This window comes from Coptis chinensis, chromosome 1, assembly GCF_015680905.1.
Source record: "Coptis chinensis isolate HL-2020 chromosome 1, ASM1568090v1, whole genome shotgun sequence".
Taxonomy (NCBI): Eukaryota; Viridiplantae; Streptophyta; class Magnoliopsida; order Ranunculales; family Ranunculaceae; genus Coptis; species Coptis chinensis.
This window is the reverse complement of record NC_141456.1, coordinates 17,331,622-17,359,107: the sequence shown is the minus strand read 5'-3', so window position 1 is coordinate 17,359,107 and position 27,486 is coordinate 17,331,622. Positions and strand designations below refer to the sequence as shown.

The 27,486-nt window shown below is 36.3% G+C and overlaps 2 protein-coding genes and 1 long non-coding RNA gene across 3 annotated transcripts; 1 reads left to right on the top strand and 2 right to left on the bottom strand.

Annotated features, from left to right (window-relative positions):
• Positions 1 to 342: 342 nt before the first annotated feature.
• On the bottom strand, positions 343 to 4,147 carry LOC147522589 (NAP1-related protein 2-like). Its single transcript, XM_086594250.1, has 10 exons — positions 3,829 to 4,147; positions 3,625 to 3,747; positions 3,485 to 3,535; positions 3,237 to 3,308; positions 2,985 to 3,098; positions 2,836 to 2,897; positions 2,103 to 2,169; positions 1,886 to 1,942; positions 1,479 to 1,538; positions 343 to 721 (listed from the first exon to the last, which is right to left on the bottom strand). The coding sequence occupies exons 1-10, from the start codon at positions 3,961 to 3,963 to the stop codon at positions 665 to 667; spliced, it is 798 nt and encodes a 265-aa protein (XP_086450376.1). The 5' UTR covers positions 3,964 to 4,147; the 3' UTR covers positions 343 to 664.
• Positions 4,148 to 11,263: 7,116 nt separating this feature from the next.
• On the bottom strand, positions 11,264 to 13,421 carry LOC147522588 (uncharacterized). Its single transcript, XR_015195444.1, has 3 exons — positions 13,174 to 13,421; positions 11,506 to 12,620; positions 11,264 to 11,406 (listed from the first exon to the last, which is right to left on the bottom strand). It is a non-coding gene; the product is annotated as an uncharacterized LOC147522588 (long non-coding RNA).
• A 944-nt stretch (positions 13,422 to 14,365) lies between these two features.
• ORC6 (origin recognition complex protein 6) lies at positions 14,366 to 24,097 on the top strand. The gene is made up of 10 exons (XM_086594243.1): positions 14,366 to 14,635; positions 14,714 to 14,760; positions 14,840 to 14,944; positions 15,039 to 15,119; positions 15,561 to 15,672; positions 15,780 to 15,842; positions 15,943 to 16,030; positions 16,171 to 16,259; positions 23,558 to 23,651; positions 23,763 to 24,097. Exons 1-10 carry the CDS (start codon positions 14,519 to 14,521, stop codon positions 23,840 to 23,842), a joined length of 876 nt encoding a protein of 291 aa, XP_086450369.1. The 5' UTR covers positions 14,366 to 14,518; the 3' UTR covers positions 23,843 to 24,097.
• Positions 24,098 to 27,486: the final 3,389 nt, after the last annotated feature.

The following is a 27,486-nucleotide window of genomic DNA, read 5'->3' as shown; positions in this document are numbered from 1 at the left end:
TGTAGATATGACTTGATCAATTGCTCGAAAAGGGACTTTGGGTGACAACTAAAATACCCCTCTTGTGTACGATACAATCCTCCTAAATTTATCAAAAGAGGAAAAAATAATAATTATTATTATTATAAATAATCCTCCTGGAGGTTTCGATAAAAAAAATATATATTAGAAAAACTGCGTAGCAGTGGGAATGGTCATGTACTTATGTACGCATTAAAGCACGCGGGAATCTTCTTCGAGGAAAAAGACCAAAGAAATTTGGAATCAGCTAGCTCTGTCAATCTTTCCTCACAATCGTGGTGTTGCCGTGTTGCCATAAAGAAGAAAATAATTACTATGAAGTCACATCAAAGCAAAATCGTATAAAGAGAGATCAACACTCCCGTAGTCTTGTTATGGATAATGATAATTTAACAACGCCAATATAACATAAACCAAACCTTTAACCTGAATGTAATAAAAATATCCACATTGATAATCCAGGGACAGAAAGCGAGAGCTGCAAAACCATGGAAGATAGCCACAAGATAGATGATGACTACTTATCTACATATTAAATGGAAAATGGCATCTGCTATCTGACTTCCCTGCTGCGACCATTGAACGATTGTTTTTGGAACCTAAAAGTGAAAGCCTAAGCTCAAGTTGCAGAGCTTCTGGTTGCTTAATTATCGTCATCATCCTCACACACATCAACAACGTCCTCGTCATCCTCTTCTGACTGACAAAATACATGAATTAGGATGGAGGAGAAAGAAAATTGCTAAACAGAACTAACAAGTCAATCAGAAGTCAAAGAACAGGCCACTTCTCATGATAGACATGAGAAAAACGCAGGGTAAAATATGTCGTCAAAGGATCATAATTAATGAGAATGCCGCAATTTAGACTAATAATGCAGGCTCAGAGGTAGAATACAAACCACCACTCAGTAAAAGATAATTATGACTGAAGCAACGGGATTAGGGGTCTTGGGACCTTGTAGTATTTACACCGTCCTACTTTAAGCTTCACACATCAGCAAAGTGGTCAAGTAGGCATATTTTCCAAGAGAACAGCTACAAAAATTTGATGTGTTAAGTTTAGCAGGATCTAAATTCCTACCAGGACCAGCAGACCCCTCATACTTGAAGGTCCCAGCCTCCTCAATTAATTTCTTCCCGACCAAAACCATATCTAAAGAAAACATCTTTCCTGTACGAGCACTTCTACACCCACCTATTATTTCTACCTACGTTTTCTTCCAACTACTTAGCTAGCGTTGGTTGCATCGATGTACACGGCGGGCGAGTATCTCAATACAAATCAACAATCACTAGTTTGTAGGTAGAAAAAACAGGTAAGAATATAATTAGTGGTTCTTTTTACCAAAAGTAAGCTCTTCTTACATTTTCTTAATTATGAGGGAAGTATCATTCATAAGAAAAGTTTCACCACAGAAAGAATGGGAAAATCTGAACTTTTCCAAAGTAGCTTACCTCATCATCGTCTTCACAATCACCATCATCATCGTCTTCAACATCATCATCATCAGCCCCCTGCACCAGAGTTACCATAAACTAACACTCAACTAGAAGATATGAGAAGAACAGAAAGGTGTTTGCATCAATTATTTAAATGTATGCAGGCACTTGAGCATCTAACTATCCACGTAGGTGTGTATCTAATAAAAATCATGTTAGTCGAACTATTCACCAACGCAGACTCTCTCAGTAGAAAGAGGAAGCCATCCTGTCCTTTTATTTGCTTGTATCTATCAATCTAATATTTATCGACATAATGACACATACACAGCCTATATATATAATAGAGGAAGAACAAACATTGTGTGCCTTTATATTTGCATGTATCTATCGATCTAATGTTTATCAAAATAATGACTTACATAGTTGAAATACTTTAGAGGATTTGGCCATAACTCCTCCTTGATTATATCAGCCACCTGTAATAAAAGAATAATTAATATCAATAGTAGGCAGTTAAAAAGGAAAATGGATGAAGACGTATAACCAGCGACTCAAGCAGCCTTTACAAAATCATACATCTTGGTCAAGTAAATCATCCAGATAAAATAAGGAAGAAGTGAGTAAGCAATGCATAACCTCATCATGAAATACATCCTCAGTCGTATTTGGCTTTGTCTCACTGAACCAACAAAAGAAGCTTTGCCTAGAATGTAAAACACAAACTGATCAGAAGCATAGAAGTAAGCACATCATACGATGTTAAAGTGAATGTGATTTGAAACGTAGAATGCATAGCAATAAGATCACCCAAAAATTTGAAAGTACAAAATAATGCCTCCACAGCTAGTAATCCGCATCATTAATGTGTGTGTTTAAAACATAAAACCAATGATATGCTTAAAGGCTCGCAGTGGTTTACAAATAAGATAAATTGATTTGAAAAAAAAAACAATTTAGTGTATGCACATACAGGGTAATGCCTGCACAGCTACATAGGTGCATCATGTAGCGTGCTTTTCTCAAATATATAGAAACTTTAATATGTTTAGAAGCTCAATTAAGACAGATTTATTTGGGGGAAAAAATGCTACTATCTCTATTAATTATGTTCATATTTTCTATAAAATTGGAATTGCTCTAAATTCAGATACTCGTGTCTAGTTTTATGCGGCTAATTTTCTATTTCAACTTCTTTAATGGAGAAAAATATTCGAGCAACCTCAAATTGTCCGTGAAGTTTTTCATTGAAATAGAATCTAGTCGTTGAGAATCACTACTATCGGTAACAAATAACTAATTGACCTAGAAATTTTATGCAATTGTTAAGAGCAATTACTAATAAAATAGCATGTGGCACGAGGAAATCAACCTGTCATCAACATATGGTCTCTTTCTCCCTTTTCTCTCATGGTCAGATGCAGTGATAATATCCTTCAAATCATCGCAAAGAAGATAATATGCGTTAGTAACAGATATTGATAAACTCCAAGTGCAACCAATGAAACAAATCAAACTTACCATCCCTTCCTTCCACTTGATTGTTGTCCCAGTAACCAAAGTTAGTTCATCCTCCGGGTAAACAAATGTTTTCGAAAGCTCCGTGTCTTCAAAATAAGGGTTGGGCTTGAAGTTCTGAACAACAAAAGTGACAAATGACTCGCAGAAGTAACCTCAACTCTATGGCCTGAGTTATAGGGAATAGAAAAGACAACCCAAATACCTTGAAGATCTGTATAAGCTAAAAAATAAAATTGAGAAAAAGTAACTTACAAAGGTTATCGAGTACCCCGAATCCACATTATTGAAATCCTCCACTTCTAAAGAACTTAGGTACCTAAATACCTACACCGAGCAAGACAATACAGTAAATTTATAATCAACAATGTATTAAGAACTAATTTACAACTAACTAAAAGATGAATTAGTGTCGTCTCAATATCTAATTCCATCACATAAACGTATTAGCATTTAACAGGTACATTAATAAATCAACTGTATGCCTAGGCAGAATAGCAAACCTCCTGGTCTTCCGCACGCAAAAGATCGTAGATGTAAGGATGGTGGACAAACTGCATAAAGCAACCAATGCCCCAAATCAAATAATGGTTATAATAATTAATGAAAAATAAACTAATTTACACAAGAGAAGATCACGAACAGCGATAGACCAGAAATCTGGTATGCCTTTGATGAGTTCCTTTCGTTTAGTATAAACAGGCTTTCGTATTTCATTATACTTCTGTTCAACTTCTAGAACTTTCTCACACGCTTCCTCATTCACCTATTTGTTTTTTCACAAGTAAACACAATTATGATGTGACTTAGCTACAAGAGAAAGGAAATGAGTAAAAGAAAGAAGAACCTTGTCGAGTTGTTGTTGTAAGTCTTGTAATTTGTCGATAGAGAGAATGAGATTAGCGTCAATGATATCTAACTCTTCTGAATCTTCTTCAGAAGACGCAATTTTGGGTTTCTTTCCTTTGTCTGCTGCACCCATGTTTTTGAGATAAACCCTACAAAACTCTGTTTCTTTTCTCTGCTTTTCCTAAAACCCTACACTCAGAGTGTGAGTAAATATTTGTTATGTCACCAGCTGACATCACCAAGTGATCAAATGAAGTATTGGATAAGGATAAAAAAGGTCCGTGATACTTTGGCCCTTTTGAGACTTAAACTATATTAAAACCTTTTCATTCCCACTTGCAGGCAAATATATAGTAGGAAAATAATTTCCCACTTAAAAATTTGCCAATAATATATTTTTAGTGGGAAAATTTTATTTTGTCGCTGCTTGTTTGTACAATTTGTATTAATTGGCAAATGATATTTGTCAATTTTGCCGGTGCTTGATAATGCCAAAATTTTCATCGGCATATAATTTTTAAAATATTTTATTTTAATTTGTATTTAAAAAATAATAATTCACATATAACAACTAATGCATTTCTTCAAATTACATTAACAAGAATAATTAGTACACATGTGCGAAGGCTGCATGGCAATTTGGGTGGTTGCATAGAATCTAGTTGGAGTAGAATCCTATGCTAGCAAAGGAGCAAAGGAGGTGGCATATTAATTTTGTTTTACGTGTTGCGTCAAACTAAAACCATCTTGAATGGGATGCAAGTGTATGTTTTGCCTAGGTGACAATTCTTGGAGAAGAACAACTAGTAACGTGCCAAACATGCTAATTAAAACCCTTACACCACCAGCACACACCACACCACCACCTAATAGACAAGATACCACCTACAACACTTGCACACACCACACTTACACCACAAGCACACACCTACACCACCACACATATACCACCACCACACATATACACCACAACAACACACCTACGCTACACCACCAACACAACCACGTACGCCAGCTACATAACACACACCACACCAACACACCTCCCACCACCTACACCACACACCACATCACCAAATCAGATAAAAATTAAATTTGAGCATTCATACAATACCACGCATGTATAACAACATTAAAGCGTAAATAACTTCAATTCACTTGGCAGGACGTTCGATGTTCAAAAGGAAAGGATCTCTAAAACAGCCATTTCAAATTTATTCTAAGCTTGTAAAACCCCATCACACTTCTTGGCACCCCAAATAACACGATGACAGAGTCGATTTTGTCTTAGGGTGCCAAAAAGTGGAAATAAAATAGAATTGGATCCCGATGGATTCGAACCATCAACCTCTCAATTATTTGAGCGCTCTACCATTCTGACCTTATGGATCCATAGTATATCATTTACGCATTAAGGAATTACTAGAGGAAACAATGCAACCTGAGTTATTGTTTGACGACATTAAAAGTTTACCTTGCTTTCACTGTCACTCTTCCTCACTACTCATAGGATTCCATTCAACCAAGAAAGCTCTCGTATGTGTCCTAGTTTGCTCTTTGAATATTAACATACAACAGTGAAACAATCATACCACTAAAAATCTAGAAAAAACTTAAGAGAATGTTAACATATGGTAAGGCATTTTTTTTTCGACACAAAATAGCCTCCATCAACCGGAGCCAAATCCAAATTTTGTATCATCAGTCATACGATCCTATCCAGTAACATTGGAGTTCATAAAGCACAACATAATTCAAAGAAATTTTTATTTCTTGCACATAGGTTGTTAGGAATATACAACTTAATTGTACTTACTCTTTACCAATTACCAAACTATACAATACAAACTTTTTGTCTTGTACGTGTCTTGTACTTCTTAGTTAAATCCGAGCCTAGTGTAGATACATTATGTCCTTAAGACAGATTTTCCCTCACACGGTGCTTGAAGGTTGATGGGAAACTGTCTCCCAAGATAGAACGAATTTCCTTCTATAGAAAGCTAGCACTTTAATTCTATAAAATCAGCGAATACAACATAGTATTTGACTAAGAACAGAGGGATAAGAGAAATATCAGAACTCTGTGTGATCTGGTGTGTCTTTCTCTCCAAATTCATCCACTATTTATAGGTGAGTGTAGGAGTGTAAAAAAAAAATGTTGACCCATCATCCGGTAGGGTACCCGGTATTCACCCGCCACCCAAACCTGCACCGACCCAAAAACAGGCCCGCCTTGCCCCGCCACCGTTTTTACGCGGTCGGGCTCTGGGTGTAGGTTCTATGCTCAAACCCGACTTGTCAAGCCGCCCGACCCGTACCGTGTCAAAAATTGTTGACCCAATCCCGTTGACCCGCACAATTTCAAGACTCTAACTCTAATATTTTTGTATTTTGTTTATATTTTCTTTTAACTTTTGTAGGAATTTAGGAGATAATAATACAAACTTATGAGTTCAACATCAATTTCAAATATTCAAGTTTGAACATTTGGTAAATATCAAAAGTTCAAATTCAATTTTTGAATTTTGGAGAAGATGAATCATTCATCCTTGTATTAATTTCGAATTCTTTTTGTTTATATTTTATTGTTTTGTACCATAGATCCTTGTTCCCATCTTTATTTTATCATGCTATGGAAAATAATCAATTTACAAATGGTAAATCACAAGAAAGAAGTTTCAAATTTGCATATATGGTTTTGGGTTCAAGTTCAAGTTTTTTTATTTTTGTTTATTTTTTATTGATTGATTCCATTTTTTCTCTATATTGTGAATTGGAAATATATTACTTGCATAATTAGAAAGTTTTTTTAGGTGAAATTCGGTTAAAATGATAATTTCCACCCGACCCGAATGACCCGACTAAAACCCACCCCGTAAGCTGACCCAACAGGTTGGTTGATGGTACTAAGACATGACACTTCAACCGTCCCCGCCCCGCTCCTTCGAGGACCATTGGATTTGTATCCCCTAGACCTGCCCCGCCCCGACCTATCACTATTTGACCCGCGGTTGACCTAGCCCGCCTCGTATTACACCCCTAGGTGAGTAATGTCTCTTCGAAACAACACAGTGACTCTTGGAAAAAAGTAAGCAACTCTTTGAAAAGTCAGATGTTTCGAAAAGACACACCATTTCCGCACAAAACACTATTTCAACCCAGTGCCTATTTCGAAAAGTCACACCTTTTCTGCATAATACACTGTTTCGAACCAGTGCACATTTCGAAAGGTCGCACCTTTTCAGCATAATCCACTGTTTCGAACTAGTGCATCATTTTGAAAATGTTTTTCTCACTCTATGTACTGTTTCAAAAGAAACCCATTTTATCTCAATGTGGGATAAATTGGGAGAAAAATTACTCATTCATATCTCAATGGATTTGTGCAAATCCATTTTTCTAACAATCCCCCACATAAATGAAAATTTGGCTTCTTCTATCATAAACATCAGATTTATGTTCTTTTACAAATGAAAAGATACCGCATTAGGTCAAGTAGCATGGGAGGCCTTGAACTTGTCTTAGTGAAAGACGAACGGATTTAATTTGACGATCAGTAGACTTCAATTAATGTTCTTGAACTGTCAGCCGTTTGTATAAACCTATATAATCATCTTCACACAATACTTTTTCGAATACTATTGGTTTTCACATTTGTGTTCATTTTAGCCTTGAACACTTCTTGGTTTCAGATAGTACTTTTAAGACATTTGCCTTTAAAATTCTTATAGAAGCGGCCCCACTTTGCACTAACATAGGTGATTTCTATAAAGAGTATTCTGCAATACTCCACTTGAATAACATAACTTTCCAAGATATAGTAAATCATTAAAAGCTTGACTTATCTTGGTTCTCGCGGCAAATATGCACTGTCTTATATAGGAATGGGTTAGAGTATAATATTACTCTCTAGTGCTAACTGAGTCACAGACATAATTCAGTTGGCCTATTGAATCTAGATCTTGGGATCTTCAATCAACTAGGTTGGTTTTTCCATTGTGAGGACTCTTAGTTGATTATCTCAAAGGTTTTAAGCCCATTCCTCTTGATAATCTTTCCACTTGCTCTTTTGTTAAACCTTTTGTAAGCGGATCCGCAATGTTATCTTTTGACCTTACATAGTCGATTGAGATAACTCCATTTGAAAGCAATTGTCTAACGGTGTTATGTCTGATCTACGATGTATGTGTCAAGACTTCCCGTTATACATGCTACTCTGTGCTCTACCAATAGCAGACTGGCTGTCACAGTGTATACACATTGCTGGCACATGTTTAGCCCAGTTTGGAATATCCTCTAAGAAATTTCGAAGTCACTCAACTTCTTCTATAGCCTTGTCCAACGCTATGAATTCTGATTCCATAGTGGACCTTGCTATGCACGTTTGCTATAAAGATTTTCTTGAAATTTATGCATCTCTCCTAGAGTATAGTAAAACACCACATTTGATGTCTTTTGAGTAATGCTTCAACAAATTTCCAATTTTGAATTGATTAATTCAAGAAGATACATAATCTCCCACATTTCCCAATTTCTCATGACAAAGTCAATAAATTGGAAAATCATTTAGATATATGTTTTTCAAGTGAGGCTTCTTGTTAAAGAATGTCACATATCATTCATATAATGTCGAAAACACTTCTAAGACCTCAATTTTGTTTACAAGTATGCTTACAAAACAATATCTTAAGCAATTTTCTTTATTGGCACTCTTTGACGCAATAGTAAAACACATACATCTTACAAATAATAAAATAATTTCATAACCCTTTTAGCACCCGTCATTCCTAACATCTGGAATGAAACAATATAAGGGTTGTATAGTTTGGTAATTGGTAAAGAGTAAGTACAATTAAGTTGTATATTCGTACAACTTAAGATAGATTGTCCCCCTGACGGTGCTTGAATGTTGATAGGAAACTGTCTCCCAAGATAGAATGGATTTCCTTCTATAGAAAGCTAACATTTCAATTCTATAGAATCAGCGAACACAACATAGTATTTGACTAAGAACAGAGGGAGAAGAGAAAGATCATAACTCAGTGTGATCTGGTGTGTCTTTTCTCTAAATTCATCCACTATTTATAGGTGACTGGTGCCTATTCGAAACAACACAGTGACTCTTGGGAAAAAGTAAACAACTATTTGAAAAGTCACATGTTTCGAAAAGACATACTATTTCGGCATAAAATACTGTTTCGAACCAATGCCTATTTCGAAAGGTCACACCTTTTCGGCATGATGCACTGTTTCGAACCAGTACACATTTCGAAAGATCGCACCTTTTTGGCGTAATGCACTGTTTCAAATTAGTGCATCATTTTGAAAAGGTTTTTCTCACTCTACATACTGTTTCAAGAGAGACTCATTTCATCTCAATGTGGGATAACTTGGGAGACAAATTACTCATTCATATCTTAATGGATTTGAGCAAATCCATTTTTCTAACATAGCCAACAAAAACTAAATACATAATTTCTTAAATCACCAAACTATCTATGAAAATGATGAACTTCCTCAAAAAATTATAATATCATATGTGTCTAACATTTACTTTTTAACCTCTTCATGCTATGCCTCTGGTGGTTGGTCACTACCTTGAGATGGACCCCCTGATTCAGACTCGCCAGATATGCCTAACATGTGCTTCTCAATATTTGAAACAACCTTATTCGCAACATCAAGCTTCGCCTTGATGGTCTCTAAGTCATATGCATTGAGTGCGATCCTAAGTTATGAAACTGCAATTTCAATTTCTGTTGCAACCTCAGGAGGAATCTTGTCCCTGTACTTAGGGCTGTCAATGGGCCGGATTCGAGCCGGACCTACATAATTCTAGGTCTGGGTCGTTTGTTAAATGTATGTGTTCAGGCCCGGCCCGACTAGAGAATATTTTTTGGGAGTCCAGAACTGGCCCAGCCCGATTGGCTAATGTGCAAGTCCGGCCCGAATCCAACCAGCCCGAAAACCCTCACTTGATTCATTTCATGAAGATCCAAAAAAACACAATTATATATTAAGGACATCAAATAAAATATAATAAATGGGAATATGATTTTTTTTAACTATATAAAATTGATATTCATTCATTCATTTTGCACAAGAAAAATGGAAACAGGCTAAACGGAAATTGCATACATTCAATAAAATAACTGGACCTAACAACTGGTGTATGTCCTCCTCACAAAAAACAACAAAATATCGAGTGGATTATAAACACTTCTGAACATGAATCCTTGGTCCACAAAATACCATTACATCACTTAGCTTTCGAACTTGAAGAAAGATAGGAAAAAAAATAATAATAATAAAAAACAAGCAAAACAACAAACAAAAAACTTCCAACAGTGCAACAACAATAACCAAAAACTTCCAAACAGTGCAACAATAACAATAGCCTTCAAAAACTACATCCAGCATACTCCAACATCTTTGAGTTAAACCTGCAAAATTTTAAATGAATTACTACTTTGAATACTCCCCAAAAAGGAATATAATCAAAGTAAAGTCTCATATAACTTATAATACTCTCATCTGATTAGACGAAATAGGAGCATTTGGATTGGTTTCATTGGTGATTCTGCCACTAGAAGAACAATTGCCAACATCTAAAGAATAAGAATAAGGATGAATCAGTAACATCTACGGTAATATAAAAGAAATAAGAATTTTAGATAACAATATATTACCCATTTCTTCAGCCTGCACCCAATCTTGTCCACAAATCAAAGCCTCCACAATTTCAGGAAGCATAGAACTTCGATATTGATCAAGCACCCTGCCACTTGTGTTGAAAGTTGATTCAGATGCCACAGTTGAAATTGGAATCATCAAAATGTCGCGAGCCATCTTTGCCAGTGTGGGATACTTAGGTGCATTCGCTTTCCACCAAACTAAAATGTCAAAGTTTTCCACTCTTGGAAAGATTGGCTCTTCTAGGTACAAGTCCAAATCTGATTTTCTATTTTGTCCAGTAGAAACCCCATTGTTGTACCAACTATCAAAGGCCTTGGGCTTATCCCGACTAGTACTCCTAATATCATATGATGAGCTGCCAGAACTAGTACCAACATTGACATTCAAGGAAGAACTAGATGGAAAAGTTCTCTCATAATAAGAGTAAATATCATAAAGTCCGTCTCGAATCCTCATAAAATGAGTGTAAGAATCAATACCATAGATCAAATTGAAGTAGTACTCGACTATCTTCAACTTAAAACGAGGATCTCAAAACAACTGCAATAGCCAAAACCAGATTGCAAACAGACCAGTACTTATCAAACTTTGTCTTCATCTTTTCAGCCATGGTGCTTACAATTGAATTGTCACTTTCAGACCACCCAATCAGCTTTAAATGGATATAAGCTACCTCATGAAAATACTGATTTGCAGTCGGATATTGAGTGCCTTTAGATACATAATAGACATGAGTGTTAGTTATTCCATGTTTCTATTTAACAAAAGCTGAACATACTAAAAATGTTGTACTTGAAAATAACTTTGAAGCATCATAGAAGTTTTTCAAAATATCACAAATAACTTTTGCCATCACCCAATCTTCTTTTGATGGTGCTGCCTACAAGGTATATAAATTAAAGGCTCAATTAGTTATTTACATAAAAATAAATAATTTAAAATGCATATTACTTATTAATCTTGGAAGAAGGTTTATCACCTTATAATCTTTATCGGATTGCTCCAAACGAGAAAATGCATCCTTGTATTCAAGTGCAGATTCGAGCATAAGGTAAGTTGAGTTCCACCTTGTCGGAACATCATAGCTAACACCTTTGTTCCCTTGTAGTTTTAATTGACCAATTGTTGCCTCCCATCTTTGCTTTCTCACAGGTGAAGCTCGGATATACTTTACACTTTCTCTTATTTTCACTAAGACATGCTTGATCACACTCAATCCATCTTGCACAATTAAGTCTAGAATATGTGCACAACAACGGATATGAAAAACATCCCCATTCAAAAGGAGGTTTTCATCTTGACCAATTGAAACCTTAAGCTTAGATATCATAGAGTCACTGGTAGAACAATTGTCTACTGTTATAGTAGAAATCTTCTTGTCAATATTCCAATCTAATAAACACCTTAGAACAACCCTATAAAGTGTGTTTCAGCATTCGGAGAATCACCTACCATTACAAAATTAATAATTTTCTTTTGCAAATTCCACTCAGCATCAACATAATGCGCTGTCAAACATAGATACCCATCATTTTGCCCACTCGTCCACATATATGTGGTAAGACTAATTCGAGAAGCGAGACTATCAAACTGACGATAAAGCTTCTCTTTTTCAATCCTAAAAATTTCCATTATGTCATTTTTTATTGTGTTTCGCGAGACGACATAAAACAAAGGTTGCAAGTTTTTCAGAAATATCCTAAAAAACTTATGCTCAACCATGTTAAATGGGTATTCATGTTTCAGAATTGCACGAGCCAAGTCTAATCGACTTCTTTCTTGATTAAACTTCCAATTTTTTATAATGACAAACTTGTCTTGAGCATTTGCTACAGCAGACAACATATGTTGGCTAATATCTACATATATTTTCCTTGGGCATTTTGTCAAATGCCTTTTCAAATGCGTAATACCACTAGTACTCGCACCTGTAAATCGTTTGTTACAAAGGTTACAGAAAGCCCACTGCTCACCATTGTTACCTTTCACCTTCTTAAAGTTTTTCCAAATGCTTGACCTTAGCTTGCGTTCAATTGGAGAAGGGTCGACAACATTGACTTCAATTGGTTCTTGTTGAATTTCAGCCATGTTCTTCTGCAAGATATAAATTCAAAACAAAAAACCCCAAGTCACTAATACATACAAAGTCACAGAGAATTACAGATATGGAAGAAGTATTTTTGTAATTATTGAATGAAGTTTTAGATAAAGCTGTTGAGGTTCATTATTCGTTGTGTTCTACTCAAGACTTCAGGCTGTGAGTCTGACTTAAAAAGTACAATCAGCTCAATCTTCTTGATAGGCATGGTACAGAACATACTCAAATAGCATATTCAAATACCCAATGACTACAGCAAAGCCTAAATAAACAACTATACTCGTAATAGTACTTCTTCCCTGACAGGACCCTTGTGTCTCCAATTTGAATCTTCATAAATTATCATCCCCGTCTCTGGACTGCCATCACAGTGAATGACAATTCTCAATGTTCCATAATCACACCTTCTTAATTATCTGAACCTCGTCCTCATCTTCTAACTCGTGCTCCCTTCCCACTCTTTGGAGTCTATGTTTCACGCTTGAGCCCCAAACCAAGGCAAATTTAAATTGTTTAAGCATATCTTTGAACGAAGTTGAAGAAGAATACCTTGTAGGGATTGGAGAAAACAAATTTTTATTGGATAAGTTGATAATTGGTAGTGATGACTGATGAGCCTTTCTCACATCTCTTATGTATTTATAGGTGTAGTTTTTGACAATCAAATAGTTGGGTTTATTAGTATTTCTTTGATGAAGATTATTATCTTAGAATAGGAAAGGGTTTACATTGGAAGAAAAAGAAGAAGCCATCTCAATTCTCAATGTTGGCGGAGGATTCTAGACTTCTAGTTGGGTAATATTAATGGTGGCATCTTAATGGGCTAGGTTAATATATTATTTGCACTACATTATATCTAAGTTCGGGCCGGGCCCTTATTGGGTTTGAACATGGTGAGTCCAGAACCGGTCCAATAGCTTATCAGATTGGACCTGTTTCGGGTCGGACCCTACATTTCGAACATATTTTGAGGTCTAGGTCCTAAATTATCGGACTGGACTTGGTCGGGCTTCGAGCCTAGTCCGGCCCATTGACAGCCCTACCTATACTCATTCAAACTCTTTATGCTAGCTGGTTGTGTCAGCAGTATTCCTCGACTTTATAAGTTATTTCTTTTCCTGGTCCTTTTGAGCATGCAATTCGGCCTCTTTGACCATTTTCTACTTAACCTTGGCAAATCAAACTATCAAATACAATGGGGTGTAGAAATTCTAGAAAAAAGAAGAAAATAAATTGAAATTTGAAATGAAATTGCACATCAAAATAATGGAATTCTACATACATGTAAGAGATACAATCAAAAGTCCATTTCAATTAACTACACAAAACAACTAAATCAAAGACACCAAATCTTAAAACACAATAGTTATCAACTAAATCAACTCAATTCATTAAAACAATAAAGAAAATGAAATATGCAAAAAAATTGAAAAAAACTTAGCTTAGAATGCAAGGAAAAGAAAGAGAGTGATGAATAACGAAGAAAGAGATGAGGAAATCCCCAAATATAGACCATAAATGACCGTGAAAACTTGGTCACGCGAGTGTTTTTAAGTGGGAAAATATTGTTTTGCCAGCGTGAAAATCAGTTATTACTACCAGCCCAAAATTCGAAGTGGCGCCAAAAATTTCCCTACCAACCGTTAAATATTTTGGCGGGAGCAGGTAAAGAGCGAAATTCAAAAAGAAGACTTCCCTAATATTTGCCGCTATATATCCATTGGCTTCTCCGCTTAACCCCAAATGAAAAATAAGATATAAATCTCACCCATCATCTCAAAAGCCTCCTTTTTTTTTTTTTTTTTTATCTCCACCATTCAAACCAAACATTACAAAATCAGAACCTCTTTTTTCATTATTACTCCCAAACATATAAACACACACAATAATCTGAATGGATATTTCAGAAATAGCTAGAAAGCTACGTCTTTCAGATGTGAAGTTGGTTAGAAAAGCCGAGGAGCTTCGACGTCTTAGTGATATTCAATTTGATTCATCAGCTATTGGAGTTGTAAGCGACCACCCCCCTATTTATTAAAATTTTAATTTAAATGTTATTTTATTTTATGGATTTTATTCTTTGTTGTAGGGGGAGACATGTAAAGCAGTTGTTTGTTTGGAAATTGCAGCAAATAGGTTTGTCCATAAATTTTAATTTTATATTGGGGATCTGTTGTTTTATCATTTTCTTGTTAATTATATTAAATTGGTGCAGATTGCAAGTAATCTTTGATAGACAAAGTGGAATAAAGATGAGTGGGATGTCAGAAAAGGCGTATAATCGATCTTTTAATGCAATGCAGAATGGTCTTGGAGTCAAGTGAGTTTTTTTTTTTTTTTTTAGGGTTTATGGTTTTAATATTATATTTGTTGTGGTTGATTGGTTGATTTATGAAGTGAGGTGGTGTTTGTAGGACAAAGCTGGATGTAAGAGAATTGGGAATACAATTCGGTTGTGTTAGACTCATACCCATTGTGCAGAAAGGATTATCTCTGTAAGATCTGTTACCTTTTATGTCACAATTTAATTTTATCACGGAGTTTCCTTGGTGTGTTTATGTTGTAGAGTTTTATTAGATTCCTCTTTTGATAATTAGCTGTTGATAAGTTTTTGAAGTTAGTCCAACTGATTTCTAAATGGTTTGCTAGTGTTTGATGAAATGAACCTAAAAGAGAAGTGGTGCTAAGAAGTAGGACTGGTTTTGTATCTATCCACACAGTGTGTCTTGGTACTTACCATAATGCCATGTACACTTTTAGGATCAAATTCCTAGAAATGATTTCGATACTTTTGGTCAATCAATTCGGTTTGTTTGCTAGATGTTCTCTACACTGAAGCATGCCATGCTAGATGTTGTTGACCACCTTCTACTCTCACTAAATTGTTTAGCTAAATATTTTTTTCTTTGTTACTAATGCGTTGATAAAAATTTCAGCTACAAGAAGCGTTTTCTTGATGCATTGCCAGCTTCTCGTCGTGCAAGTGCGGACTTCACTAGACCTGTGTTTACTGCGGTTGCATTTTACTTGTGTGCGAAGAAGCACAAGGTTGGTGATTATGCTTGTATTTCTTATCACATTATTATTCTTATATTGTGGGATGTGTCACACAGATTGTTTACTTACTTTATCATTTGTGTACTCTTTTCGATTAGCTTAAAGTAGACAAGCTAAAGTTGATTGAGCTCTGTGGCACATCAGAATCAGAATTCACAAGTGTAAGACTTACAGTATTATGAATGTTGTTAGCTCTTCACCAATACCTAAAGTTGTTGTTTCATATGCACTATCAAGATGATCTATTTTCATAAATTGCAGGTTTCAACTTCAATGAAGGACCTTTGCTTTGATACTGTTGGTATCACGAAAGAAAAGAAGGATCCAAAGACTGTTAAAGGGCACCGAGGTGATAAACTATTCTCAGTTATGTTGTAGCCATGCTTTAACTTCTTGTATTTTGTTTATCAACTCCAGCCTTGGCTTGGAATTTTCTTATATGATTTTGCACAATAGATCTCTTCTTTAACACCTTTACCATTTTCTTAGAACTGCTGGATGCATTACCTGAAAAGAGGAAGAGGGATGAAAGTGGTGATGTATCTGAGGAATCGATTGATGATGAAGATGAACTAGAGGTAGTTTTTTTCCTGTTTATTCTTTTGAGCAAAAAATGGCATGCATTTCTTGTTCATTTGATTGAACTTGTCTAGCGATGCTAATCCCTACCCACTCCTTCACTTTATGTGCTCTCATATCATTGTAGTTGTAACATAACTAACTCCTTCAGTGATCCCTATCCCCTACAACTTCATTATTTCAATGATCCGTGTGGGCAGTGAATCAGGCAAAATGGAAAATGTGTTTATTACACTTGTTTTTTTTTTTCTAAGTAAGCAAATATTGTATTGATGAGAGTAAAAACAGAAGAGAGGAGAAGGTACATGTGTATCCTATAGTCCACTATAACAGTAGCACTACTAGGAGTTTTAGACAAATCTAAAGTAAACTTGTTGTGGAGCCTCCCATGTGGTAATCCATGGTGGTTTTACATCAAAAACTAGTTGTTCATTTGTCTGTAAGTCTGCTGCATATTTGGCCACTTTGTCTGTGGAGAAGTTTCACTCCCTCCATGTAGGTGTTATCTTGCAGTACTCTAGCTTCTCCTTACATTTATCCCATCTTTGCTTCATCCCCTATGGAAGTTGTGAGCTCCCAAAAGCATGGACTGTAGCCGCCGAATCCAATTCAACCCATAACTTCTTCCAATTTCTTTAAACTGCATATTCTGCACCTTCAAGTATAGCCAATCATTCAGCTATATAATTTGTGGCAAGGTCTATGTGTCTGCATACCACAGCAACAAAGTGACACCTACTATCCCTAAACACAATTCTATAGCCAGAAGGGCATGGGTTTCCTTGCGAAGCACCATCCACATTCATTTTAATAACATCCCCATCCGGGTGATACCATTTACAGTCCTTGAATATTGGCGCCCTTCCAAGCTTATCTCGTAACCCCTATTTCTTAAGAATCTAAGAATCATGAGCTCCTCTATTCATATAACCAGTAGTTATCCAAAAAGAGTTCTGAATATAACTTCTCATCTGACATTTGCATTGGGTTATAGTGATCTTATTGTCCTCAAAAAGCCATTTATTTCTCTGCTTCCAGTTAATCACCATACCAACTAATACTGCTGCATCCCACAATTGCTTGATAAGAGGACTATGTCCTCTATTCACTTTAAGAGCATCTGACATGTTGTTGAAAGATGTATTAAAACCAAACTGACTTGCCGTCCATTCCCACAAGAGTTTAGAGTCTTTGCATTCCCACAATATATGTTGTAATGTCTCGGATACCTCACACCCCTTATAACACCTTGAAGCGATTCTAAATCCTCTCTTTTGCAGCCCTTCATCAGTAGCGGCACAATTTCTCACAAGTTTCTAGCCAGTACCCGCTATCTTTGGATGAATCCATTTGCACCACACTTTCTTGCTCTACCATGTAGTTGCATTTTTCCTTGTAATGGTCTCAAAAGCAAACTTGACAGAGAAAATTCCCTTCATATTTGGCTTCCAAATACCATGGTCCTCCCCTGCAATGGTAGGCAGTTGATTCATATTGTACCCTGCATATAGCATTAATTGCCTCAAATTAAAGGGGATTGCCCATTCACTGTTAATGATAATTTGACTAAATTTGGATCTACACCCCTTTAAATATTGTGGCAATAGCAGGAGCTTTTGTTTGATTGACTGCTCTCCAATCCACACATCTCTCCATAAATCAACCTTGTCCCCTATACCAAGAAGCCACCAAGAATTACTAGTCACTTAAAGGGAACACCCATTTAACACTAGGCCAGATTGTGGATTTAGTATAATAATCAATGAGCTCTCCATCTCTAGTAAAAAACTTTAGCTTCATGAATTTAGCATAGTCATCCTCTTTGTAAAGTATATTCCATGCCAGCTTCATTAAAAGAGCCATGTTTAGTTCTTTAAGTCTTCTAATTTTGAGACCTCCTTTTTGTGGCTTACAAACTTTTTCCCATGACACTGTAACAAGCTTCTTTGTGGCAGGGTTGCGGGTTGCCGGTCCACAAGAAATTTCTCATAATGCAATCTGCCTCTTTAATTATGCTATTTGGCCATTTGTAAACGCCCAGTAAACTGGGATGCTTGAGAGAACAGAATTGATGAGAACTTTTCTTCCTTGAAAGGAAAGTAACTTCCCCCTCCAACCTGTAATTCTCTTCTTAATCCTATCAAGTAATGGAGTAAAGACTGCTCTAGTTACCCTGCCCTTAATCAAAGGCATCTGGACCCCCAGATACTTTTCAGGAAAAACACCCACTTGAATGCCTAGGATTTGCTGTAAGTTCTGCCTTCCATCCATACTCATGCCTCCGACAAACATTCTGCTCTTGTTCTTGTTCACTGATTGTCCAGAAGATGCTCGGTATCTCTCCAATAAGTCTGCAATATTTCTCACACTCTTTGCATCCCCTTTGTTAAAAATGATCACATCATCAGCATAGAGAAGATGGGTGGGACTGGCCATGTCTTTGACAACAGTTAAAGGTTTAGTTAACCCTGTTACCCTCAAAGTATTAAGCCCTCTGCTGCTGAGAGTGTCTTCAGCCAGGGCAAAAAGGAGTGGTGATAAAGGATCACCCTGCCTCAAGCCTCTCTCCGGTGTAATATAGCCTATAGGGCCTCCATTAAGCAAAATTGGGAGTCTAGCTGAGCTTAGGAGTGCATGAACAAGCTTGTTCTAGTGATCTGAGAACCCAAACCTCTTCAGCACCTCAAATAAGAAATTCCAGCTCATGGTATCATAAGTCTGGGTAATATCGACTTTGATCGCGATGCTGCCTCCATATCTCTTTGTATCCAATTCATTCACCATTTCTGACGCGAAACCAATACTGGCTTGAGAATATCTGCCTTTAATGAAACCACTTTGCTCCTTTGGCACCAAATTCTCGATAATAGTATTGAGTCTTTGCTGCATGATTTTTGAGAAGATTTTAATGAGAAAATTGCTCATACAAATAGGTTTGTAATGAGATAACTCACTTGCACTTTTATCCTTTGGCACCAGTGTGATGAAGCTTGCATTATCCCCATTTGGAATTATTCCTTCCCTAAAGAAATATTTGACTGCTGAATTCACATCTCTCTTGATCAAATCCCAATACTTAATATAAAAGTGGCCATTACACCCGTCAGGTAGGGTAGGGAATCGGGTCAGGTAGACCTGAATTCGACCCGACCCGATTACCGAATGCATTGGGTTCGGGTCAATTTTTATATCCGTTTATGTAATCGGGTCGGATTTGGGTTCGGGTATGTTGGGTTTGGGTTCGGATTCGGATATAATTTTTGGGTTTTTTTTTTTTTTTTTTTAAAATTTTAAGTGTTATCCGATCGGGTTAGGTGGGTTCGGTCGGGTTTGGGTCGGATTCGGATATTAAATTGCGGATATAATTGAGTTCGGGTTTGGATTTGGATATTATGAAACTATTCGGATTCGGATTCGGACATAGCCATATCCGACCCGAACCCGACCTGATCCCTGCCCTACCGTCAGGGCCCGGTGAACTAGCAACATTCATCTCTGTTACTGCTAACAAAATTTCAGTGTCCGAGGGACCTGCACTGAGCATATTATTACCTGCATCGGTTACTTTATTTGGAATTAAATTGAGGAGTTCAGCATCCATGTCGACCTCTTTAAAACTGAGAAATATCTTCTTGTCTCTGCAGCAATACATCATTTTCTGTCTTTAACTCCATAATAAAGGACTTTGTTTGTTTGATTTGGCAAATCCTGTGAAAGTACGCAGAATTTTTCTCATTATCATTTAACCAAGATACCTTGCTTTTCATCTTCCAAAAAGAACTTTGTCTTCATAGCTTGCAACAAGCTCTCCTCTTTTTCTTCCATTTCAGTTACATGCAGTTCATTTAAGGGATCAGAATCCGCATCAGCTTGAGCTAGTTCTAAAAGTGCCTGAGCCTTAATAACACCCTGCTCAATATCACCAAAAACATTCCACATCTTAAGAGCCTCTTTCATCATTTTTAGTTTCTTACTAAATCTGAAGATGGGGGTACCCTCAACATAATGAGGCCAACTGATTCTCATGAAGTCCATGAAGTCCCGATGTTCAGTCTAGGCTTGATTGAATCTAAAAGGTACATTGTAGGGCTTAGGAATGTGTACCACAGCCCCCAGCAAGGGGGCATGATCTGAACCTTCCCTTGTACCTACTCTGTATCTCCACCCTTCAAACTTCTGAGTCCATGCTTGATTGTAGAAAGCTTTGTCCAATCTAGCAAGTATTCTATTATGTCCATGCTGATTATTACACCATGTATAATTCAAACCCACATGATCACTTTGCTGCAAATCACAGGCGTTAAACCAATTCAAAAAATATGCAGTAGCAGTTCTTCTTGGAGGAAGACAACCTTTTTTCTCATCATTCTGCAAGACCGTATTGAAATCCCCAATCACCAACCAAGGTGAATCAGGCTTGAAAGTCTCAAGTTCACTCCAAAGTATTCTTCTATTCACCATTAAGCTAGCTGCATGGACTGCGGCACCACACAATCCTCTACTAGCACCGATACTTGCTGGGGAGACGCATGTATCAGGCTTACATTGATCCCTCTTCGCTACAAAACCCATAAGTTCCCTTTTCTGAGACTTGTGTCATTATGGAAAAACTGGTAATCTAAAGCAACAAGACCTAAAGTCAAGACTGTATCACTACAGGGTCTCACCTTTGGTTCAGCTATACAAAGAACTTCAGGATTAAATTTTTGCAAAAAGCCTTTAATTCTTGAAATAGTACTATCTTTACTAATACCTCTCACATTCCAAAAGATGATCTTCATTAATTGGAGGGGTGGGATTTTTTTTGAACCTGCACTCTTGACCTAGTACCACCAGGTGGAGAGATAGGTTGTGCTTTGTACTTGGTCGTCTGTGGCTTCTGGTTAGCTGAGACAGATGCATTCTCTGCCATCCTAGTAGTCACCAACACCACCTCTCTATCCACAGGTGAATGAAGGGGGGACTCCAAGACTGCGACATCATGAATTAAACTCTGAAAAAGATTACTAACCATTAGAGGATCCTTAGTAACTGGAAGGTTTTCAGTCACCTCAATGTGGTCCACCACAGAGTCAGTTGCACCTAGTGCTAGCACTACATCTGTTAGTGATTCTCCTTCAATGCCATCTGCTTCACTCTCTAGTAGAACTGAAACTGTTTCCACTTGTGCATCACGGTAAATTTCTAGATGGTTGTCTCCTGCATCAATCACTTCCAACTGAGCAGCAGCCACCAACTCAGTATCTAGCACAGCAAAGGAGCTTTGCCAGGGTGTTTCAGCGTTCACACTAGCTGAAACAACTGCTACTACAGCCAGGTCTTGCTCATTGTTATCAACATTCATTAGTTCTTGATTTCCCTGGTCCGCATCAATTATTTCTATTACCCCTCCATCAGCAGCATAAGTTGTGTCAGATTCTGGGTTGTTATCTTGCTCCTTCCCCACTTGTTCATTATTAGGATCTTGGGCTTCATTCATCGCATTGTTCGTATCTGCAGTTCCTGCACCATCTTTGTTTTTCTTTTTCCACCTTTTCTTCTGATTTTTTGACATTGTTTCTACATTTGATGGCTTCTCTATATTCTCAGTACTCGTTTGCTCTTTGTCTTTGTTGGTAGCTAAATCATCTTTTAGAGCATAGTACTCTGCCACTAAGTGTCCAACTGATTTGCAGTGATTGCAAAACTTTGGTGTTCTTCCCAAGTCAACTGTTTGCCAAAAACCAACATTAAACTTCTTTGATTCAACCCATATTTGATCTGGGATCTTCTCTGCTAAGTCCATATCCACCAGAACGCTAGCAAAGTATCCAAGTTCCCGTTTTGCTGTTGTTTGATCCACATGAATAGGCCTACCAACTGCTTTACCCATAGCTAGAATATTACGAACTTCCCAGTACTCCATACTCAATCCAGGGAAGCGTACCCACACCAAAGCATGCGATTGCTTCTCTTTTTTCAGTAGAGAAGTTTGGAGATCATTTACTGAGTCTAAGAACATGTTTGTCGACCACCCAAGTTCCTTGATCCCATACCTTCAGGTAGTCTGTTTCAGCAGAGAATCTAAACATAATATAACCCCTTCCAAGCGGTGTCATCTGCCATTCCCCTGTTGGGTTCCAAAGCTGTGAGACTACCTCTTTCAGTCTGTCAGGTTTCACTTGCTTCAGATCTAAGCGCCCAACCAACGAAAACTTACAATATTGCAAGCCTTTTTCGATTTCATCATCAATAAGTGCAATAGTTGGGTATTCACCTTGTTTACCAGGAGTTGGCAGTGAAGATGTTTCGATATGCCGTCCATACTTTGGCTTTGCTGCATTTGCATAGGAATTCTTGCCATTACCAGCACGTTGTGGTTGTAGTGGTTCTCGCGAGATCCCTTGCTGCGTTGTATCTTGAGCAATTTGTTGAGCAGTTTCTGTTACTACTTGAATGCTAGCTCGATCATTTTCATCGAGGAATCCCCATGGACAAAAGATAAGTTTTTCTTGATTACCTGAACTAGTAGAAGCCGAATCCATAGTTGGATTTAGTCGGAGAAAAAGGATTTGGCCGGACAAACCTGCTCGTAGAGCAAGTTTTCCCACCAATATTCAAACCTTATTTATCCGAACTTTTAACTATAACGGGAAATTTAAATGTAGAAGTACTAAAATACCCTCCTAAGTGCAACATCTCCCAAAAAGTAGCTCTACTTGTTTGACTGTATTTGGTTGTTTGTCAAACCGTTTAGCATTTTAGGTGGAGCTGCCTAGTTTGTGTCACACTTTTAGATACTTGACAAAGAAGTCTCTCAATCTAAGTCAGATGCACTCTATATTTTAACTGCAACTAATATTTCTGGTTTAAGCCATCCTTAATCGTACAGTCTTACAGATACATTTTAACCCTACCAATGTTTATATCTGGATATTGAGCCTCCTGCTTCCATATGTTATCGTTTTCATATTTAACTATAATTAGTTCACTGATCCTGATCCCTAAAGCTAATAGTAACCAAATTTAAGCTTCAAAGAAATCATGATAAAACAACTTACGTGAAAAGCCTATCCTTTCCTTGACTGTATGTTACAAACTTACAACTATGTTTGGTACATGGATAAGGGTACCCAGAGTATCCTTCCAACTTCGTAGATTCTCCCTTCTTACTATTTAAGAGAATCGCTTGGTGAATGGTGAGCAATATCTTTTTCCCTGTTGATTTTCATATGTCAGTGTTTAAGTTAACATGCTTTAAATATCGCTCATACTGTTTGACTGATTTTGAGTACTAATGAGATGGGATGTCCTGCAGATACCAAGCTATAAGAGGCACAAACATAAGGAGAAACTTGCTTATGATAGCTGGAAATCTTCTGTGGTTGCCTCCAACAACCAAAGCAAGACAGGTATATTTGCAACATATGTTCTTCAATTTTTTTTTTCGGCTACAGATGCATCAAACTCAATAGTCATTTTCATTATCTTATATAAGTTATTACTAATCTTTTTCTTACCAGCTCTTGACAAGCCAAAGAAGCAAGCTCGTCTCAACTTTGTTAAGAATGGCCCTGAGACATTGTCTTTAAAAGCTTCATAAGTTGACATCTGTTCCTTCATTCACTCTCAAAACTATATGGTGGAATTCTATCCAACGACCAATCTAAATTATGCCTTTTCAAAAGACTACAGTAAATAAGTGTACTGTAACTTCTGGGAATGGATGTTCATCGAAAAAAAAAAACAAAAAAAGTGTACTGTAACTTCATTGTGTTATCATATTCTTATAGCTCATACCTCTATTTTGTGTTCACACTGATTGGACCATGAGATATAAATTGACAGTTTTTATTTCCAATCAGAATAGGCTGATTTTTTTTAGAACTTGATCAAACGGTATTATGAAGGCCTTGTGTGGCCAATACTCGAATCTGATGTGTTTCTGGGACACCACAAGATGAGTCATGAGTATACTGGAAGTTATCGATTTTAATCAGTGAATTAGCCTTCCTTGCGTCGTGTAGATTGTAAGCAAGAGCTGTCCTACTGATTCATTTTTCTCTATGGGAGAAAGTTTGGTTTTCACTGACAAAAACAAGAAGAAAGTTTTGCTATCGCAGTATCGAGAAAACATTCGCTCCTAAGCGCTTGGAGCGGAAATTCTCCTAATCACCTATCCACTGCATATATCCACTATCTATTTTAGTTAGTGATTAATTCTAATTAATTAAAATCTAAATAAATATTTATTTGATTTTCTCTCCAAATCATTATATATTTTTTTCCACAAATCTTTGATTTTTTTGTGTTTCCATAAGCAAAAAGAAAATAAATTATTAACTAAAATTTAAATTTAAAAATTTGCAAATAAACTTTAAATTTTGTGTTGTAGATTTTTAAAGGGGTTTAATTTTATTTTGTATTAGCTATTGTCGTCAATATTTTGGCTTGTAATAAAGTAGCAATTTGTAATTGCATTTACGTTTCTTTAAGAATAATTATAAATTTTACTAGAATTTAACCTGTGGCTACGCTACTCGAGTCATTATGGGTAAATTTAGCAAAATAAAATCGTGTCAATTTATTATTTTAACCTCAATTTTATTGGAAAAAAATCAAAAGTGTTTCCACTATTTTTTTACATTTAAATTGAACTTTTGTGAAACATACATACTCAATTTCACACGGCAATATGCCCATAAAAGTGATGCACCCACAGGTGCTTCAAATTCTATGAGTAAATATGTCTTACGCCAACAAAACCTGAATAGTTGTTAAGTTCTTTTATAAGAATTAGAAAAATAAATAAAAGGTCAATAGCAAACTCCTATAATCCAAGGTCTATATTGCTATCTAGAAATTGGGCTCTAGACACTTTCTTTAGTGTGTTTTTTGTCTAGAGAAAGACCAATATTATCTTTTGATTCTACTCCAATTTTAACAACACGTCACTTTTTGGTGTATTAACGGTTTTTAAAACTTCTTATTTATGTTTTTTACCCTTTTATTTGTAACTGCCAATTTCTTCCACAAATAAATAATACAAAAATTTAATGTGTGCAGGCTGTACGTGTGTGTGTCAATCGAGGCCACTCATCAGGCAAGGGTGCGTGTGTATTGCTCCAAGATGTACTGCAATCAAATAATACAATTGTCTTATAAAAAAAAATCATTTGTCTTTTCACAATTTCACAATTTGAATTACATCGCTTAAACATGCTATTCAAAATTATCAGAGATGCATTTTAAATTGTTAAAGCTGTATTGAAATTAGTTGTAATCAACATACATTTTTTCCGTTTTTAAAGTTGATGTTTTCCACATTGTTTTGGTCTCTCCAGAAATTCATCTCACTTTTAATTGGAATTTTGTAGATTTCGGATGAATTTTAGTTATTTTGATTAACCCACTACTATTTTGGTAACTAATTTAGTATGTAGTTTTTTTTTTGTTGGTAGTTAGCTTCTTTAGTTGGGACTAATAAAAGAAGTTGAAATTGTAAAAGTCAGTCTGAAATTTGAGACAGATGTCAAATTTCAGTTTTTATGGAGGAAAAACAAAAAAAAAGTTCGCTATTTCTTCTGAACTTAAAAAATTTGCGTATGTATACCTATACCCAATTTCGCTATCAATAAGAACCTAAAGCTCAAGGGTTATACAAACACTGTTGGAGCACTATTATGCTCTTAGTGAGAACTTGTCGCACATGTGTATACTTAGAGTGAACATTGAAGCATACCCCATCCGCATCGTTAAGCAATCAAATGCAATTTTCGCCAATGACAATCTTCTTGAGAGAAATTTTGTGGGTCTTTTGGCTTACTTGTTTTAATCTTGCTAAATACATACCAAAATTAGTTTATTCATGAGTACATAATTATTATCATCAATAGTTCTGCAGATAGTCCTGCGGTAGAACATGCTTTGATCAAACAACTAAGATCCCAAATTGATATCAAATGTTTCCTGTTAAAGGACATGTCTGCAAGTCTACAATCTAATGGACTGCCAAACGAAGTGTCAACAGCCAACAACAAAAGCAGTAACTAATATGAACTGCTAAAGTAACAAAAACTCAAGTTTTCTTGATTTTGTCAACATCAAAAGTTCGAAGACAGTAGCTAAATGAATTCAATACATCTAATTAATCACGTCCATTACACAATTACTACAAAAATGCATAAGAGATCATATGTAAGATGCATTACAAATTATGCCATTACATTGAACAAACAAAGATATTTCAAATGACCAATATAGAGCCCATGGAGCTTCAAATAGGCCCAATTAAAACATGGCTATTGTAAACAAATTTATAAGTCTGCTACTCAAAGATACTATTGTACTGGGAATAGTTCGATCTGCCACTCAAAGATACCACTGGGAATAGGTTTGCTACTCAAATGAACTTCCAAAATTTGCTCTTAATGCCTATAATACCCAATTTGCAAACTTTAATGGGTGGGAAATTTGTCAGTTGCCAAAATATTGTTGTCTTTATTTCCTTCGTTGGATAGTTCTTGCATAAATATAATAATAGTGAAAGTCATAGATCCATTAATAAGTAAAAACAAAATGGATCCTTGCTAAATCCAGCATATATGCTACCAACACTACTGCGTAAGAAGCTAAAGACAGCTCACAACCAATGCTCAAGACAACATGGGGCAGTTTAGTAGCTAGCTATTAAGAAGTGAGCCCAATTGACAATGAAATCTGAACTTTTGTAGCCACTTCTTGCAACTAAATCTTAATCACAAAGCCATAGCCAACCTTTCACAATGCAATGATGAAAATATAATATTTTGTCAATCCGTCTACGTTCGTTAGACAATCCAAGGATATAAACCATTAGCTTCCAAACTTCTGGCCCAAATATGCAACTCAATTGTATATGGTGAAGAGGGTGCTTTCTTTCCTACCTTTATCTACTTGTTCCGATCTTAGTGTGAGGTAGTCTTCATGTGTAACATTTTCAAAATGTTGGTTTTAATTCAACCCACAGTTCTTTATACCTGGATTTAACATAATTAATAACTGTCAAATGATAACTAAATTCATATACAGTGAGGTACGATTATGAAGTCTTAATAAGTGCACACAAAGTCACAATACAAAGAAGCCAAAAACATCCAAGAAACTACAGCCTCAATATAAAAATTTATCGAAACTAAAATATCATATTATAAATTATGAGGATTCAAAAATCTGATAAGAAGAGAGGATAATGATCCTCGATACTCG

Coding starts and splice junctions, on each gene's coding strand:
- LOC147522589 (XM_086594250.1), bottom strand. CDS start 3,963: ATGGGTGCAGCAGACAAAGGAAAGAAACCCAAAATTGCGTCTTCTGAA. Junction 3,536..3,624: donor CAGATTTCTGGTCTATCGCT/GTTCGTGATCTT, acceptor TGCTTTATGCAG/TTTGTCCACCATCCTTACAT. Junction 3,099..3,236: donor CGGGGTACTCGATAACCTTT/GTAAGTTACTTT, acceptor TTTGTTGTTCAG/AACTTCAAGCCCAACCCTTA.
- ORC6 (XM_086594243.1), top strand. CDS start 14,519: ATGGATATTTCAGAAATAGCTAGAAAGCTACGTCTTTCAGATGTGAAG. Junction 16,260..23,557: donor ATGATGAAGATGAACTAGAG/GTAGTTTTTTTC, acceptor GATGTCCTGCAG/ATACCAAGCTATAAGAGGCA. Junction 23,652..23,762: donor CAACAACCAAAGCAAGACAG/GTATATTTGCAA, acceptor TTTTCTTACCAG/CTCTTGACAAGCCAAAGAAG.